General features: G+C 39.5%; 1 protein-coding gene across 1 annotated transcript in view; it reads right to left on the bottom strand.

Moving 5' to 3' along the window:
* The window catches only part of LOC106083861 (proton channel OtopLc), a 172,125-nt gene extending 159,307 nt beyond the window's left edge, over positions 1-12,818 (bottom strand). The window contains exons 1-2 of the mRNA XM_013247138.2: positions 12,486-12,818; positions 1,039-3,106 (exon numbers count right to left, since the gene is read on the bottom strand). Coding sequence (XP_013102592.2) covers positions 1,039-2,856 — 1,818 coding nt within the window. The 5' untranslated portion in view covers positions 2,857-3,106; positions 12,486-12,818. The remainder of the gene's footprint in view (positions 1-1,038; positions 3,107-12,485) is intronic.
* Between the last annotated feature and the right edge of the window lie 1,719 nt (positions 12,819-14,537).

The following is a 14,537-nucleotide window of genomic DNA, read 5'->3' as shown; positions in this document are numbered from 1 at the left end:
TTAAAAATTTGAAATTTTTTTTCAATTTTGAAATTTTTTTTAAAATTTTAAATTTTTTTCAAAATTTAATTTTTTTTTTTTTCAAAATTTTAAATTTTTTTATAAATTTAAAATTTTTTTTATAAATTTTAAGTTTTTTTCAAAATGTGAAATTTTTTTCAAAATTTGAAATTTTTTTCAAAGTTTGAAATTTTTTTCAAAATTGAAAAAAATTCCTTGGCTTTAGAAACAAATTTATGGAAATTTTGTCTTGGGGATCATTTCATTAAAATTTTAAATTTTTTTCAACATGTGATATTTTTTTCAAAATTTGAAATTTTTTTCAAAATTTGAAAAAAATTCCTTGGCTTTAGAAACAAATTTATGGAAATTTTGTCTTGGGGATCATTTCATTAAAGTTTTGTCTTCAAATAAAAAAATTCGTTAATTTTCCTCTCTATGTTATTTTAAATTTTGATGTAGCAAACATTTTACAGAAAATTTGTCGCTGGAGAAAACTACCTTAAGAATATTTCTTTATATTTAGAGGAGTCCTCTTTCTCTGGCGGTTAAAGACGTTCTATGAGCTTGCGATCTAGCCTTATCTACACCCAACTCTGTTTTCCCTCACAATCATGTATTATCCATTATCATCATTTTAAATTAAATTCAAAATAGACTCTAAGAAATTTTTAAGGTAATAATTTCATGTACTCACGGTTTTTCTGCCTTCTCAGCATCGATGTCGGCTTGACGCATTGGTGGACTACTAATCAACTGGGGGCTGTACACTTTCGGAGGACTTGTGACACGTGGTGGGCTATGCATCGATGGTGGACTCTTTGCTGGGGGTGGGCTACGCATTACGGGCGGCGAGGGCATGGCCGGAGCACTATCCCCCTCCTGGGGACTCTGCAAGCGTACACCTGTGCTCATCGTCGATGATGTGGGGGGTTGTGGCGGTGTAGGTGATCCCAATGATTTTGGTTGACTCTTTTGTGACAATGAAGGACTATGTTTGGATGTATGCGAGCGTATGGAACCAGGAGGACTACGTACCGATTTGAGTGACAATGGTGGCGAGATTATGCCTTCGGCCTTAATCGATTGTGAGGCTGAAACAATGGAAGCGGCTGCCGAGGCAACCGAGGCAGCAGCTATGCTACCAGCACGTGAACTTACACTACCACTGCCGCCACTGGCTCCACCGCGTATGCTGCCCTGGCGGCTGGCGGTGCGACTGCCACCGCTACGGCTGCCACTGCGACTGACACTGCGACTAGGAACACGACTACCGCCGCCACTGGTTACACTACTTTTACGTTTTGGCGAACCGGATACCGTGGGAGTGGGCGTTGCTTGGGAAATTTGTGATACTTGCGAAGTGGGAGTGCCGGGCAACGAAGAGCGTTTCTCAGCATCTTCCTCGGCGCTGGCCTCGCGCCCCAAGGGTGGTGGTGGCATGCGGTCGGAGGATAATTCATCCAAATCCAAAGGTTTGGTCTCCGATACTGGGGTCTTGGTACCATCCTCCTCATCTTCGTGGGTATCCTCCAGACCAGCGGGAGGTGGTATACTGGCCATTAAATGCTCTGCATCCTCTTCCTCTTGCTGATGATTATACATGGAGGAGGCAGAATAGCCATTGGTGGGAGGAGTTGTTATGGTAGTGGAATCATCATCGCGGGAAGATTTATTCTCCTCCCCATTAAGAGCTTTCTGAGCAGCTTCGTGCAGAACTTCCTGAACCAAATCCAAGGAAGGTTCATCAGTTACCCCGGACAAATCTATTTCGGGTTCTTCCTCGGGGTTTTCTTCCTCCTCCTCCTCCTGTTCCTCTTCGGGATTTTCTTCGTCTTCTTCTTCATCCTGTTGCCCAAACTCAGGCGGTGGTGTGGGTGGCTGCTCATCATCGACCACATCACATTCGGGTGGTGGCGGTGGTGTCGAAGGCATGGTCAGGGGCGAATGTTTTGATATGGGTGGTGGCGAATTCGGCTGTGACTGATCACTGTCCGAGGGTGGGGTTAAAGGTGGTATCTGTGAAACATGTGTGGGCGGTGGTGAGACAATTTTCTGTATAGAACTCAAGGCTGGGCAAGGTGGGGGTGTTACTGGAGGCGAGGGCGAAGTGGAAGGTGTTTGACCCTGCATGGGTTGCGGCAAATGACTGTCATCTTCATCATCGGGCGGTGAAGGCTGCTGCGCCTGGTTGCGACCATAGGCCAAATGGCTGGGTATGGGCGGTAAGGGTGGGGGTGGTGAATCTTTGTCCCCCTCATCATCGCCATCATTGTCATCGTCCTGATCTTCAGCCTCGCTCTCCTTATCATCGGTCTCCTTGTCATCAGTTTCTTCGGCCTCCTCATCGGGTGTGGATTCGGCAACATTTTCATTGTCATCCGTCTCATTGACTTCGTCTTCGTCGTCATCATCATCGTCTTCATCTTCTGTTTCCAAGGGCGGCGAAGGCGGTTGTGGCAACACCCGATTGGCATTCATCGATGGCGGTGGGGACATGGGAGGTGGCGGCATCATTTCCAGAACCGAAGTTGTGGGCGAGGCCGGCGGTGAGGGCAATACCGTCATCTGGGGCGGCGGTGTGGGAGGCATATCCTCATGTTCACTAACGGTGGGCAAGCCCATGGGCTGCTGCTGCATAACGCTCATCACCGAAGGTGGTGGCGGTGGAATGACCATATAATCCATGCCATCGCCCACCAGGGGCAGCGGCGGTGCTGTGGCCTGTTCCAAGGCGGTGTTGTCGACCTCCTCTATGTCGGAGTCTATGCCTTGGGCAAAGTCCATGTAGAAATTATCACGCGAATCACTCGATCCACGCCTTAATTTCAAGGATAGATCCGGAGAACTATCCATGATGGCGGCGTATGCTGCTGCAGATGATTACGTTCACTTGAGCACTCTCAGCCCTTAAGGGGTTAAGAAGGATTTTCCACTTGAATCACTCACACGCACACACACACACACACACTTTATTTTGATCTGGCAAATTTTGCAAAAGTCACATATGATTGGTTTTTCTTTTTGCTGCGGTGGCAGTGGGGAGACTTATATTGATGGACTACAGTTAGGTGGGAGGGGTGGGTCCTTAGATTTGCAAAATATCCTGTAAAAAGGCAGGGGATATATTAAAAGGACTTTACTGGGTGCTCACATTCACATTTGCTTTATTTATGACACTTTAATCACACGCGTCGTTGGAACCGTTGTGCCACTTCTTGCTCCTTGATGCTTGGTCCTTTTGCAACCAAGGATCCTGGAAGGGAATTAATTGTTTCTGTTAGCTATAGTTGTTGCTGCTTCTGTTGTTTCGTTATAACAAAATACGACAATTGTTATTTATGACGGCTATTCCGTATTCCAAGCCCGCCAACTACGCATTCAAGTTTTTGCGCCTTTTTTTTTTGGAAACTCTAATCGGTGGTTGCTGTTGCTGTTAATAGCGTCGTGGTTATTTCTGTCTGGAAGTCTGAATGTATGGCTGGTTTATGATGCCTGCCTTTGCCTATTTGGGCTTAACATTAAAATGCGTAACGCATTTTACTCTTCCACTCTCCTAGGACTGTTGTTGGCAGCGCAGCATAAAGTCCTGGACAAAGCATAGCATGCTATGAGACAATGGAATGTTGGTGAGGGGGGAATGGCGTGGAGTGGAGTGGAGTGGGGGCCATAACAACCCCCTTGTTTAGCATAATAATGGCAAAACAGAAACACAAGGCATCCTTTGCAGCAATCATAGACGTCGTAGTCGTCGTCGTCGTCGTCGCTGTCGTCTTCTAACTCGCCTCGTAGTCTTAACGGGGTCACACTCGTATGTGTGATTAGCTTCCTCTTGCCCGAGTTCTGTCGCTGGCATTTTCATGGGCCAGAACTAAGTGGATTGTTTGTATATAATTTTCATATGGATTTTTTTTTCTCTTTGTTTTTGTTATATTTTTGGCTTTTTATTCAATGTTGCCCAGTCAAAACATGGAGTTTTGTTTGTTGTGTTGTTGTTTTGTTTTATGTTCTTTCCCTTATTGCTTGTTTTTCTATGTCAGTAGACAGACAGCCTAACAGACATTTTTATCATATAAATACATATATGGAGTTGCGTGTGGAGGCTCGCCGGCTGGATCAGACTACAAGTCCTAGGCATAAATCTTAAGGACCTTATAAACAAGTACTTCAAATGGGTCTCAGCAATTTCTTTTCCCTTTTGTTTTCTTCTTCTTTTGTTTTTTGCGTTGTTGGCAAAAATCTTATGCCACAAAATACTTTTATATCCTACTTAAAGACAAATACTTCCGTTTTCTTTTTGCAGGCACCAAAATAGAGCCAAATATGTGAAATATGGATTTAAGTAGAAAAGAAGTGGCAAGTATGGAAAGCGTTGTGAAAAATTTTGGCAAGATTGGTCAATGATATACATATATGGCAGCTATATCTAAATCTGAACCGATTTCTATGAAATTCACCAGTAATGTTGGGAGTCATTAAAAAATCCTCCCTGCAAAATAACGACAGATTCGGTTAACAAATCAGCACTTTATTGCAATATTTTTCAAAATCGGGCGACCATATATATGAGAGCTACAACTAAATCTGAACCGATTTCCATGAAATTCACCATTAATGTCGAGAGTCACGAGAGAATCCTTCTTGCCAAATTTCGGGAGAATCGGATAACAAATGACCATTTTATTGCATTAGTGCTGCAAATCGGACGAACATATATATGACAGCTATATCTAAATCTGACCCGATTTCGAACAAACTTCTCAGAAATTGTGGTAGTCTTTGAGGAAAGAGTTTTGCAAAATTTTGGCAAGATTGGTCATTAAATGCGCTTGCATTGGCTATAGAAGTGGAAATCGGGCGATATACATATATGAGAGCTATATCTAAATCTGAGCCGATTTCAATGAAATTCATTAATATTTCATTCATTAATATTGAGAGTCATGAGAGAATCCTTCTTGCCAAATTTCGAGAGAATCGGTTAACAAATGACCATTTTATTGCATTATTACTGCAAATCGGACGAACATATATATGACAGCTATATCCAAATCTGAACCGATTTTGAGTAAACTTCTCAGATATTGTGGTAGTCTTTGAGGAAAGAGTTGTGCAAAATTTTGGCAAGATTGGTCAATAAATGCGCTTGCATTGGCTCTAGAAGTGGAAATCGGGCGATATATGTATATGAGAGCTATAACTAAATCTGAACCGATTTCTATGAAATTCACCACTAATGTTGAGAGTCACAAGAGAATCCTTCTTGCCAAATTTCGATAGAATCAGTTAAAAAATTACGATTTTATTGCATTATTACTGCAAATCGGACGAACATATATGTGGGAGCTATATCCAAATCTGAACCGATTTTGAGTAAACTTCTCAGATATTGTGGTAGTCTTCGAGGAAAGAGTTGTGCAAAATTTTGGCAAGATTGGTGAATAAATGCGCTTGCATTGGCTCTAGAAGTGGAAATCGGGCGATATATGTATATGAGAGCTACAACTAAATCTGAACCGATTTCTATGAAATTCACCAGTAATGTCAAGAGTCACGAGAGAATTCTTCTTGCCAAATTTCGAGAGAATCGGTTAACTAATGACCATTTTATTGCACTATTACTGCAAATCGGACGAACATATATATGGGAGCTATATCTAAATCTGAACCGATTTTGAGCAAACTTCTCAGATTTTATGATAGTCGTCGAGGAAAGCGTTGTGTAAAATTTTGGCAAGATATGCCCATAAATGCAAAATGACTTGGCCCTGAAAATATATCTCAAATTCCTGTTCCACTCTAAAATACCTCTTCCTCCCCATATTGCAATGGTCAGCAAATACTTCCTATTTGGATGGTGTTGTGAGTATGGGGTGGCCCCATAGACACCTTTCCCGAATATTGATATCAGATTCGTGCTTTACTCCCAAAGACCTTTCATTTGAGCCCCATATTGCTGTGGTCGTAAATTTGTCCTCTTTGGGCGGTGATTTTAGAGACGGGCGGCTCCCCAAACACTTGGTCCCACATTTGGATATCATATTCGTATTCTACACTCAAATACCTTTTATTTGAGCCCCATATTGCCATGGTCAGTAAATAAGTCCTATTTGGGGTGTGTTTTGGGGAAGGGGTGAACTCCAGAATCTTGGTCGCAGATTTGGATGTCAAATTCGTATTCTACTCGCAAATATCTTTCATTTGAGTCCCCTTTTGCCATGATCGGTAAATATGTCCGATTGGGGTGGTTTCCCAAACATTTGCTCCCAAAATTAGATATCAAATATGTTTTCTAATCTTAAATACCTTTCATTTGAGTCCCATATTGTTGTGATTGGTTTTGGCGTGGGGCGTCCCCCCTAGGTATCCCATCCGGAATTTGAATAGCAAAATTTTGTTTTTAGGTTACTTTAAGAGATCACACAAAATTTCGTTTAAATCGCACCACCCATCTCCGTGATCTGGCGTTTCTGAAAATTAGGGTAAGGGGGAGGGTCCGCTCCCCTCCCCCCTTCAGAAATCAATAAATGTAGTAACCTTTTTCCATCACGGGATTATTATGCACTATCTGTGAAAATTTCAAGAAAATCGGTTCAGCCGTTTTTGCGTCTATACGGAACAGACAAACAAACAAACACAAATTGATTTTTATATGAAAGATATATATTAGACCCATCCGGGCCCGCTCCACAGCGCCTTCTTTAAATTTCTTATACCTTTTATTTGATCCCTACATTGCAATGGTCGATATATTGTATATGTCCTGTTTTGGTAGAGTTTTAAGATGGGAATATTTCGCCCCGAATGTGGATATCGAATTCGTGTAATTGAAGCGCAGACATAAGCAAATCCGCCAATGATGCTCAACGCCTGGGTTCAAATCCTGGCTAGAACATTGGAAACATTTTAAGTGGTGGTTATCGTCTCCTAATATTGGGGATATTTGTGAGGTACTATGCCATGCATAGAAGTCATAAAAAAACGTCTACCCATAGAGGTGGTGCACTGCGTGACGCCAATGGGACTCCGCTATAAAAAAGGAGCTTATCATTGAGCTTAAACTTGAATCGGGCAGCATTCATTAATATGTCAGAAGTTTGCCCCTATTCTTTAATGAATTGTTCATAGGCAAATTTTTGTTCTACTACCTTATACCTTTCTTTGGACTCCTCTATTGTAGTGGGTATATATATCCGGTATGGAATGTATTTTGGGAGTGAGATGGTCAACCAAACACTTGGCTCTTGAAGTAAATATAAACTTCGTGCCATACTCACTACTACTTTTATATGACCCCATATTACCATTGTCGTAAATTTGTCATATTTTGGTGCCTCAGACAATTCGCCCAAATATGGATGTCAAATGTCTGCTCTACTCCCAAATATCTTTCATTTAAGCCTAAAATTGCCTTGGTCAATAAATATATACGGTTTGGAGGGCGTTTTGGGGCTGGGGCTGGTACTCCGCCACTTTGCCCTAAAAATAATTATAAAATTCGTTCTTTACCCCCAAAAACCTTTCAGGGGGTGTCTTGGGGCTTACTCACAAGCACTTGGTTCCAAAACTGGATTCCCTTTCTACTCTCAAATACCTTTCATTTGAGTCCCATATTGTCATGATGGGTCAAATAACCTACGAGTATTTGAGGTGTTTTAAGGAGGTTAAGCACCACCTAAATACTTTAATATTGGGTTGCCCAAAAAGTAATTGTCGGTAATATAGTAGTAATATAGTCGGCGTTGACAAATTTTTTCAACGGCTTGTGACTCTGTAATTGCATTCTTTCTTCTGTCAGTTATCAGCTGTTACTTTTAGCTTGCTTTAGAAAAAAAGTGCGCGAAATTTAGTTTACAATTGTTTGTTTGGCGTCAATTTTAATATGGGTACCACATGTATTGAAAGAAATTCATTTAACAAACCGAATCAACGCTTGTGATATGCACCTTAAACGCAATGAATTCGATCCGTTTTTAAAACGAAGTATAACTGGAGATGAAAAATGGATTGTTTACAACAACGTTAGTCGAAAACGATCATGGTCCAAGCATGGTGAACCAGCTCAAACCACTTCAAAGGCTGATATCCACCAAAAGAGAGTTATCCTGTCTGTTTGGTGGGATTGGAAGGGTGTGGAATATTTTGAGCTGCTTCCAAGGAACCAAACGATTAATTCGGATGTTTACTGTCAACAATTTGACAAATTGAATACAGCCATCAAGGAGAAGCGACCAGAATTAGTCAATCGTAAAGGTGTCATATTCCACCAGGACAACGCTAGACCGCACACATCTTTGGTCACTCGCCAAAAACTGAGTGAGCTTGGCTGGGAACTTTTGATGCATCCACCATATAGCCCTGACCTTGCACCATCAGACTACCATTTATTTCGATCTTTGCAGAACTCCTTAAATGGTAAAACTTTCGGCAATGATGAGGCTATAAAATCGCACTTGGTTCAGTTTTTTGCAGATAAAGGCCAGAAGTTCTATGAGCGTGGAATACTAAATTTGCCAGGAAAATGGCAAAAGGTTATCGAACAAAATGGCAATTATATATTTGATTAAAGTTCATTCTAAGTTTTATTAAAAATGCATTTACTTTCTTTTAAAAAATCCGCAATTACTTTTTGGGAAACCAATACTATACGATTTGGCTGAAATTTTGTAAATGGTGCTTTTCAAAATTATCAATTTTTTGAAAATTTAATTTTTTTATACTCATCACTGAAGGATGGGGGTATATTCATTTTGTCATTCCGTATGCAACACATCGAAATATCCATTTCCGACCCTATAAAGAATATATGTTCTTGATCAGCGTGAAAATCTATGACGATCTGGCCATGTCCGTCCGTCTGTCTGTTGAAATCAAGCAACAGTATTTAAAAACAGAGATATTGAGCTGAAACTTTGCACAGATTTTTTTTTTTTTTTTTGTCCATAAGCTGGTTTAGTTCGAAGATGGCCTATATCGGACTATATCTTGATATAGCCCCTATTATAGACCGATCCGCCGATTTAGGGTCTTGGGCCATAAAAGCTACATTTATTATCCGATGTCGCTGAAATTTGGGACAGTGAGTTGTGTTAGGCCCTTCGACATTCTTCTTCAATTTGGTTCAGATCGGTCCAGATTTAGATATAGACCGATCTCTCGATTTAAGGTTTTGGGGCCAAAAAAGGCGCATTTATTGTCCGATTTTAGGCTTTTCGATATGCGTGTCGTACATGGTTCAGATCGGTTTATTTTTAGATATAGCTACTAAAAAGACCAATATGTTGTTATACACAATTGAACAATGGCTTGTACTTATTAGTATTTTGCCCAAATCGAAACATATTTCGATATAGCTGCTATGGGGCATAAGGTATGCATATTCACCGGATTTTGACGAATGGTGCCGAGGTGGTAGATATCCAAAGTTCGCTCCGGCCGAACTTAACATCATTTTACTTGTTTCTTAAATATTACGAAAAATACTCATAAATAAGTTTTTCATAAATGTTATGACAACTATTCATAAACTAAATGTTTGATTTTCATAAATATTATGACATGTTTCATTGAATTGAGATTTATGGAACGTGTTTCATAACATTCAGGAACATTCCCTGTTCCTTAGGTGAATGTTCATGGGCAAAATTTGCAATTTGTTTCATAAATGTAATGAAAAGTTTTATTGGGACGTATTTAAACATTTTTTTTCTTTAATATCATGAACATTTTGCTTTCTGTGTAGAGCTGGAAAACTATCGATAATCCCAACATTCGATATTTTTGATAGTTTTAATAATAAATATCGATAGTATAGATACTATAAACGAAAATGAGAAGCAACAAGTAAGAGCGTGCTAAGTTCTACTGAGCGGAATCTTATATACCCTCCAAGATGGATCGCATTTGTCGAGTTCTATACGCAGTAGGCAAACAAAGAATTTTGAATAAGAACTGTTATGCTATTGGAGCTATATCAAGTTAGAACCCGATTCGGACCATAAATTAATGCTGAACATTATAGAAGTCATTGTTTAATATTTCAGTTCATTTGGATAAGAATTGCGCCTTGTAGGGGCTCAAGAAGCAAAATCGGGAGATCGGTTAATATGGGAGCTGTATCAAGCTATTGATGGATTCAGACCATATTAGGCACGTATGTTGAATACTGTGCATTAGGTTGAGATAAAATTTGCCAGAGCAGATTCCCAATTCTGTTTCGGACACCACCTTGCTTATTTGCAAAGTATCTGCCTACCAATCTAACCTGTTCGGAAGACGTATCCTGAAGAACCTATCATGAATTATTGTAAAAATAGCCTCAATATAAACCGGTCACCCTTGAGTCTCCTAATATTCGAAAATTCCCCTGTGGTGGGTAACCAAATTTCAACCCGATCGAATTTAGCTCATTTGCGCTAGTTACTTCTCCCTACTTTTGCATTTGAAATCTTTAAAACTTTTTTTTCCTATTTCACAACAAACGACGAATTTGGAAACCTTAAAAATTCCTTATGAGCGTGCTTCTGCAAGGACTTCAATATTATTTCGATAATACTGTCTGATGGATTTTTGTTGTATATTCAAATTGTTTTGGGCTATTAAACTTTTGATTTATGATAATCGCCCTCATTGCTGACTCCCCACCGCTGCCAATTAACACAGAATGTTACCAAAAAAGTTCAATAAATTCCTTCAGTATCCTTGTATAGCTTCCAAGCAAAAGAAACACTTCAAACAATGAGGGCCTGCTTTATCGTAAACAATTGTGTGGGTTTTTTTTTTGTTTTGAAGCTTTTCACCTCTAGTCCTTTGAAATGGCAAGTTTATTTATTTTGTGGTCCTTCATAACACAAAATGCCCAATGTAATTTATTGATAACGACCTTTGACCGCTTTCCAAGCAAACATCCTTAAGCCAAGCAACGACTATCATCGTCATCATCATGGACATCAAACCCACTTTGAGTGCCCTAGGGAAGAAAAGGATTTTCCCCCTTTTTTATTACCAAAAGCCCTGGCAGCTATAAATGGCCCAAGATGTTCATAAGAATTTGTCCAAAAATAGTAGCAGGCCAAAAAAAAAAAAAAGAAAATCCTTTTGCTTACATTTATATGTACTGGTATATATTTTATATTTTCCTGGATAAATGTTTAGTAAAGGAAAATGGGTGTGTCAATGACACGAAAAACTAGACTAAACCTTGCTTGAGATGTTTTTCGTTTGTGTTTTCTTTTTGGTTAAAGGATGTCAGTGCAGCCATGAATTGAGAATGGGAGGGAGGGAGTTATAAAAGGCTTTAATTTTTTTTTGGTACACAAATTATGTATATGAGGCAGCGGAAAAATTATCTGTATCCCCCCTTCAATGTCAAGTCTTTGTTTTTTCTGTTGAGGTTCTTTTTTAGCATTTTCCCTCTTTTTTCATTTTCCTGAAAATCGTAAAATAGTTTCATTTTTCCTTCATTTGCAATTGTTTGGTTCGTAGTAGTTGTTGCAAACGCAACGAAACGAAAGCGATAGTATTAGGAATTGATGGAAGTAAAAAGCGAAACGAAAACTCTTGTTTGCTTCCCTCCAAACGGGAAGGGACTCTTGGTCCTCACATGATCGTGTGCAAAAATTTTTCTTTAAAAATAAACAAAAAAAAAAGTTTTAACATTTCTATACACATGGAGGGGAAATTCGCTTCTGCCTCCTAAAACACCGCCTGCTACTGCTCTTATTGTGCTACAGCCTCATTTTTGATGTTGGACCATGTCCTGCTGCTTTAGCTTTGGCCCAGCATCAATTACTTTTAATACACACAACAAACGGCAAGACTGTGGGTATGCATGTATGTGAGTATGTGTTAGAGGGACGAGAACCATGACGATAAACAGACGACAACGATGACGACGAAAACAGCAACAGCACCGAATTAAAAACCGACCAAGCGAGCGATGTATTCATACGAGTAATCTTTGGTATGTATTTTTTGCAACGGACTGCATGTGTGTTCAACTTTGTGTGTTTGAATGGGCGGTTGTGTGTGTGTGTGTGTGCAGTTTGGTTTGTAGAAATTTTAGGTGCGTATTGCATGCAGCTGATGCTGCTGCTAGGTCAGGTTGAGGTAACCACGGTACATGGCCATGGAACTTGGCAAGAGGCAATTTGGCGGCGATGGCGGCCCCTACTCATTTCTGGCAACATAACTGCCTGCTGCTAGTGCCAACATTAAAAGAGCAAGACCTTAATCAATTCGTTTCTATTCGGGACAAATGTAACACATCATCAAACATACACAAAGGCACACTCAAACACACACGCACTCACACTGGCAGATACACTTTCAATTATCCGGCACGCTTGATGTATACTCGTATACACCAAAAATTTACAAATAAACGTAAAAGTTAAAGGATTTTATTTGGTTCAAAAAAAAAGCTAAAGGTTGCCTTAAGGTTTAACACTTTTTTCCAATTTGTTTTTTCTTAAACAATTATATACCGTTTATTTTCTTTTGCTTTTTTTCTCTTAGGTTTCAATTTCAGAGGATATTTTTTTCCAAATTAAAATCCTTTTGCAAGGACCTCCTTTGCCAAAGGCCTTTTTCTATTTCTTATTTTTTTTTTCTCTTAGCACTTGTTTTAAATATCCATTTGTATGTGTTATGTTATGTTATGTTATGGTGTTTTTTTTTTTGCTTTTTTTTTGGTAATTTCTGTTATAAGCACTGCACTGCGTTCACCATCAACACAACCGGGAGCGCGTTACAGTTGGTAAACGTTCTTTCAACGTCGACACTCAAAAACAGAATAACTGTGATATGCCTACATAGAGGCAGCAGCAGACCAACAGCCAGCCATTCAGCTAAAGTTTGTGAACTCAATTTTCTCAATTTCAACTGCTACTGCTGCTGGCACATTGCTACATGGAGATATGATTTTTCCTTAGCTAGTTGCCCAGATTCCCACAACATACTTCCAGTTACACATCCACCATCCATTCGTTTACGTTTCGTCTTCATTGTTTGCAAAATTTAAATTCAAATCTCTACTCTTATTTGTTGTTGTGCTGCTCTTCGATTTCCGGTTTCTTATTCTCATCACTTGGAGGGGCTCTCTTGCTATCTCTCTCTCTCTCAGATGGCTCTCTCGCGCTTTTTGTTGCCCATTCAAATTCCCCCATATATACACACAGTACTGTATTGCTGTTCTCTGTTTATGTTTTTTCCCTTCTCAAACAAACTATTGGCACAATGGGCAAAAACAAAAAAAAAACTCACAACACAACGAATGCTGCGAAATAGCGGAAGTCGAAGAGAGCTTTGCATTGTTATACTGAAATGTCATTGGTACTTTGAATTGTACAAGGGATGGATTTCTGTTTTAAGGTTGTAGGCATACGAATTATAAGGCCTGTAAATCACATTGAGTGTAGATTAATGTTTATATGATCTTAAAGCCATGGTTGTATAAATAAAATAAAATAAAATAAAATAAAACAAAAGAAAATAATATAAAATAAAATAAAAAAAAACAAAATAAAATAAAATAAAATAAAATAAAATAAAATAAAACAAAATAAAATAAAATAAAAAAAACAACAAAATAAAATAAAAAACAACAAAATAAATTAAAATGTTGACCGTGACTGCGCCTCAAACGGTCAATCCAATTTTGGCATACTCTTTCCAACATTTCGGCCAGTATGCTTCAATATTGTCTTCCAATGCGTCAATAGAAAAGGGTTTGTCTGTAAAGACATGAGCTTTAACATAGTCTCACAAAAAATAGTCTAAAGGCGTTTAAGCGCACGATCTAGGCGGCCAATTGACCGGTCCCGAAAGTAAAATAAAATTCACAACAAACTCGCCTTTTAATAAGTCCATTGTTACGCGTGTTGAAACCACATGTGATGCAAGTCAAGCTCTTGAATTTTGAGCAAAAAAAAAAGTTGGATATGATCTCACGATAGCACTCACCATTCACATGGTAGCACTCACCATTCACAGTTTGAGCTTCTATCAAAAACCCATGTCCAAACTGAAACTTTAGTAGGCGACATGAGAGTGAGATCAGAGACAACGGAGGACATCTTGAGGCTTTGTTGAAAAACCATTTTCCACGGGATACGAAGGGACTCACGGATACACTGGAATATTGGAATGAAGAATCCTTCGATGCCAAAACGTACACACTGGCGGTATGCATTGACACCAAAGGAGCTTTTAACAATGTGCGGACACTGATCCAATCCTTAGACCAGTACCGGGTGGACCGGGTCCCTAGAGACTGGATAAACCATAAGCTAAGGAACAGGTGGATATATTGTGTGTCCCATGGTATAAATATAAGGGAGAAAGTGGCACAGGGCACGCCACAGGGGAGCATTTTATCACCACTCCTATGGGTGACCACCATAAATGAGCTATTATGGATGCTGACTGAGGAGGGATTTGAACAGGTCTGCTACGCAGGCGATGTTATAATACTTCTAAGAGGTAAGGATCCGAACAAGCTATGCAGAAGGGCAGTCTTAACCCAGAGAAGACTGAAA

Source organism: Stomoxys calcitrans, chromosome 4, assembly GCF_963082655.1.
Source record: "Stomoxys calcitrans chromosome 4, idStoCalc2.1, whole genome shotgun sequence".
In the NCBI taxonomy this organism is placed as follows: Eukaryota; Metazoa; Arthropoda; class Insecta; order Diptera; family Muscidae; genus Stomoxys; species Stomoxys calcitrans.
Note: the sequence above shows the minus strand (reverse complement) of the source record. Positions and strands in the feature narration are given on the sequence as shown.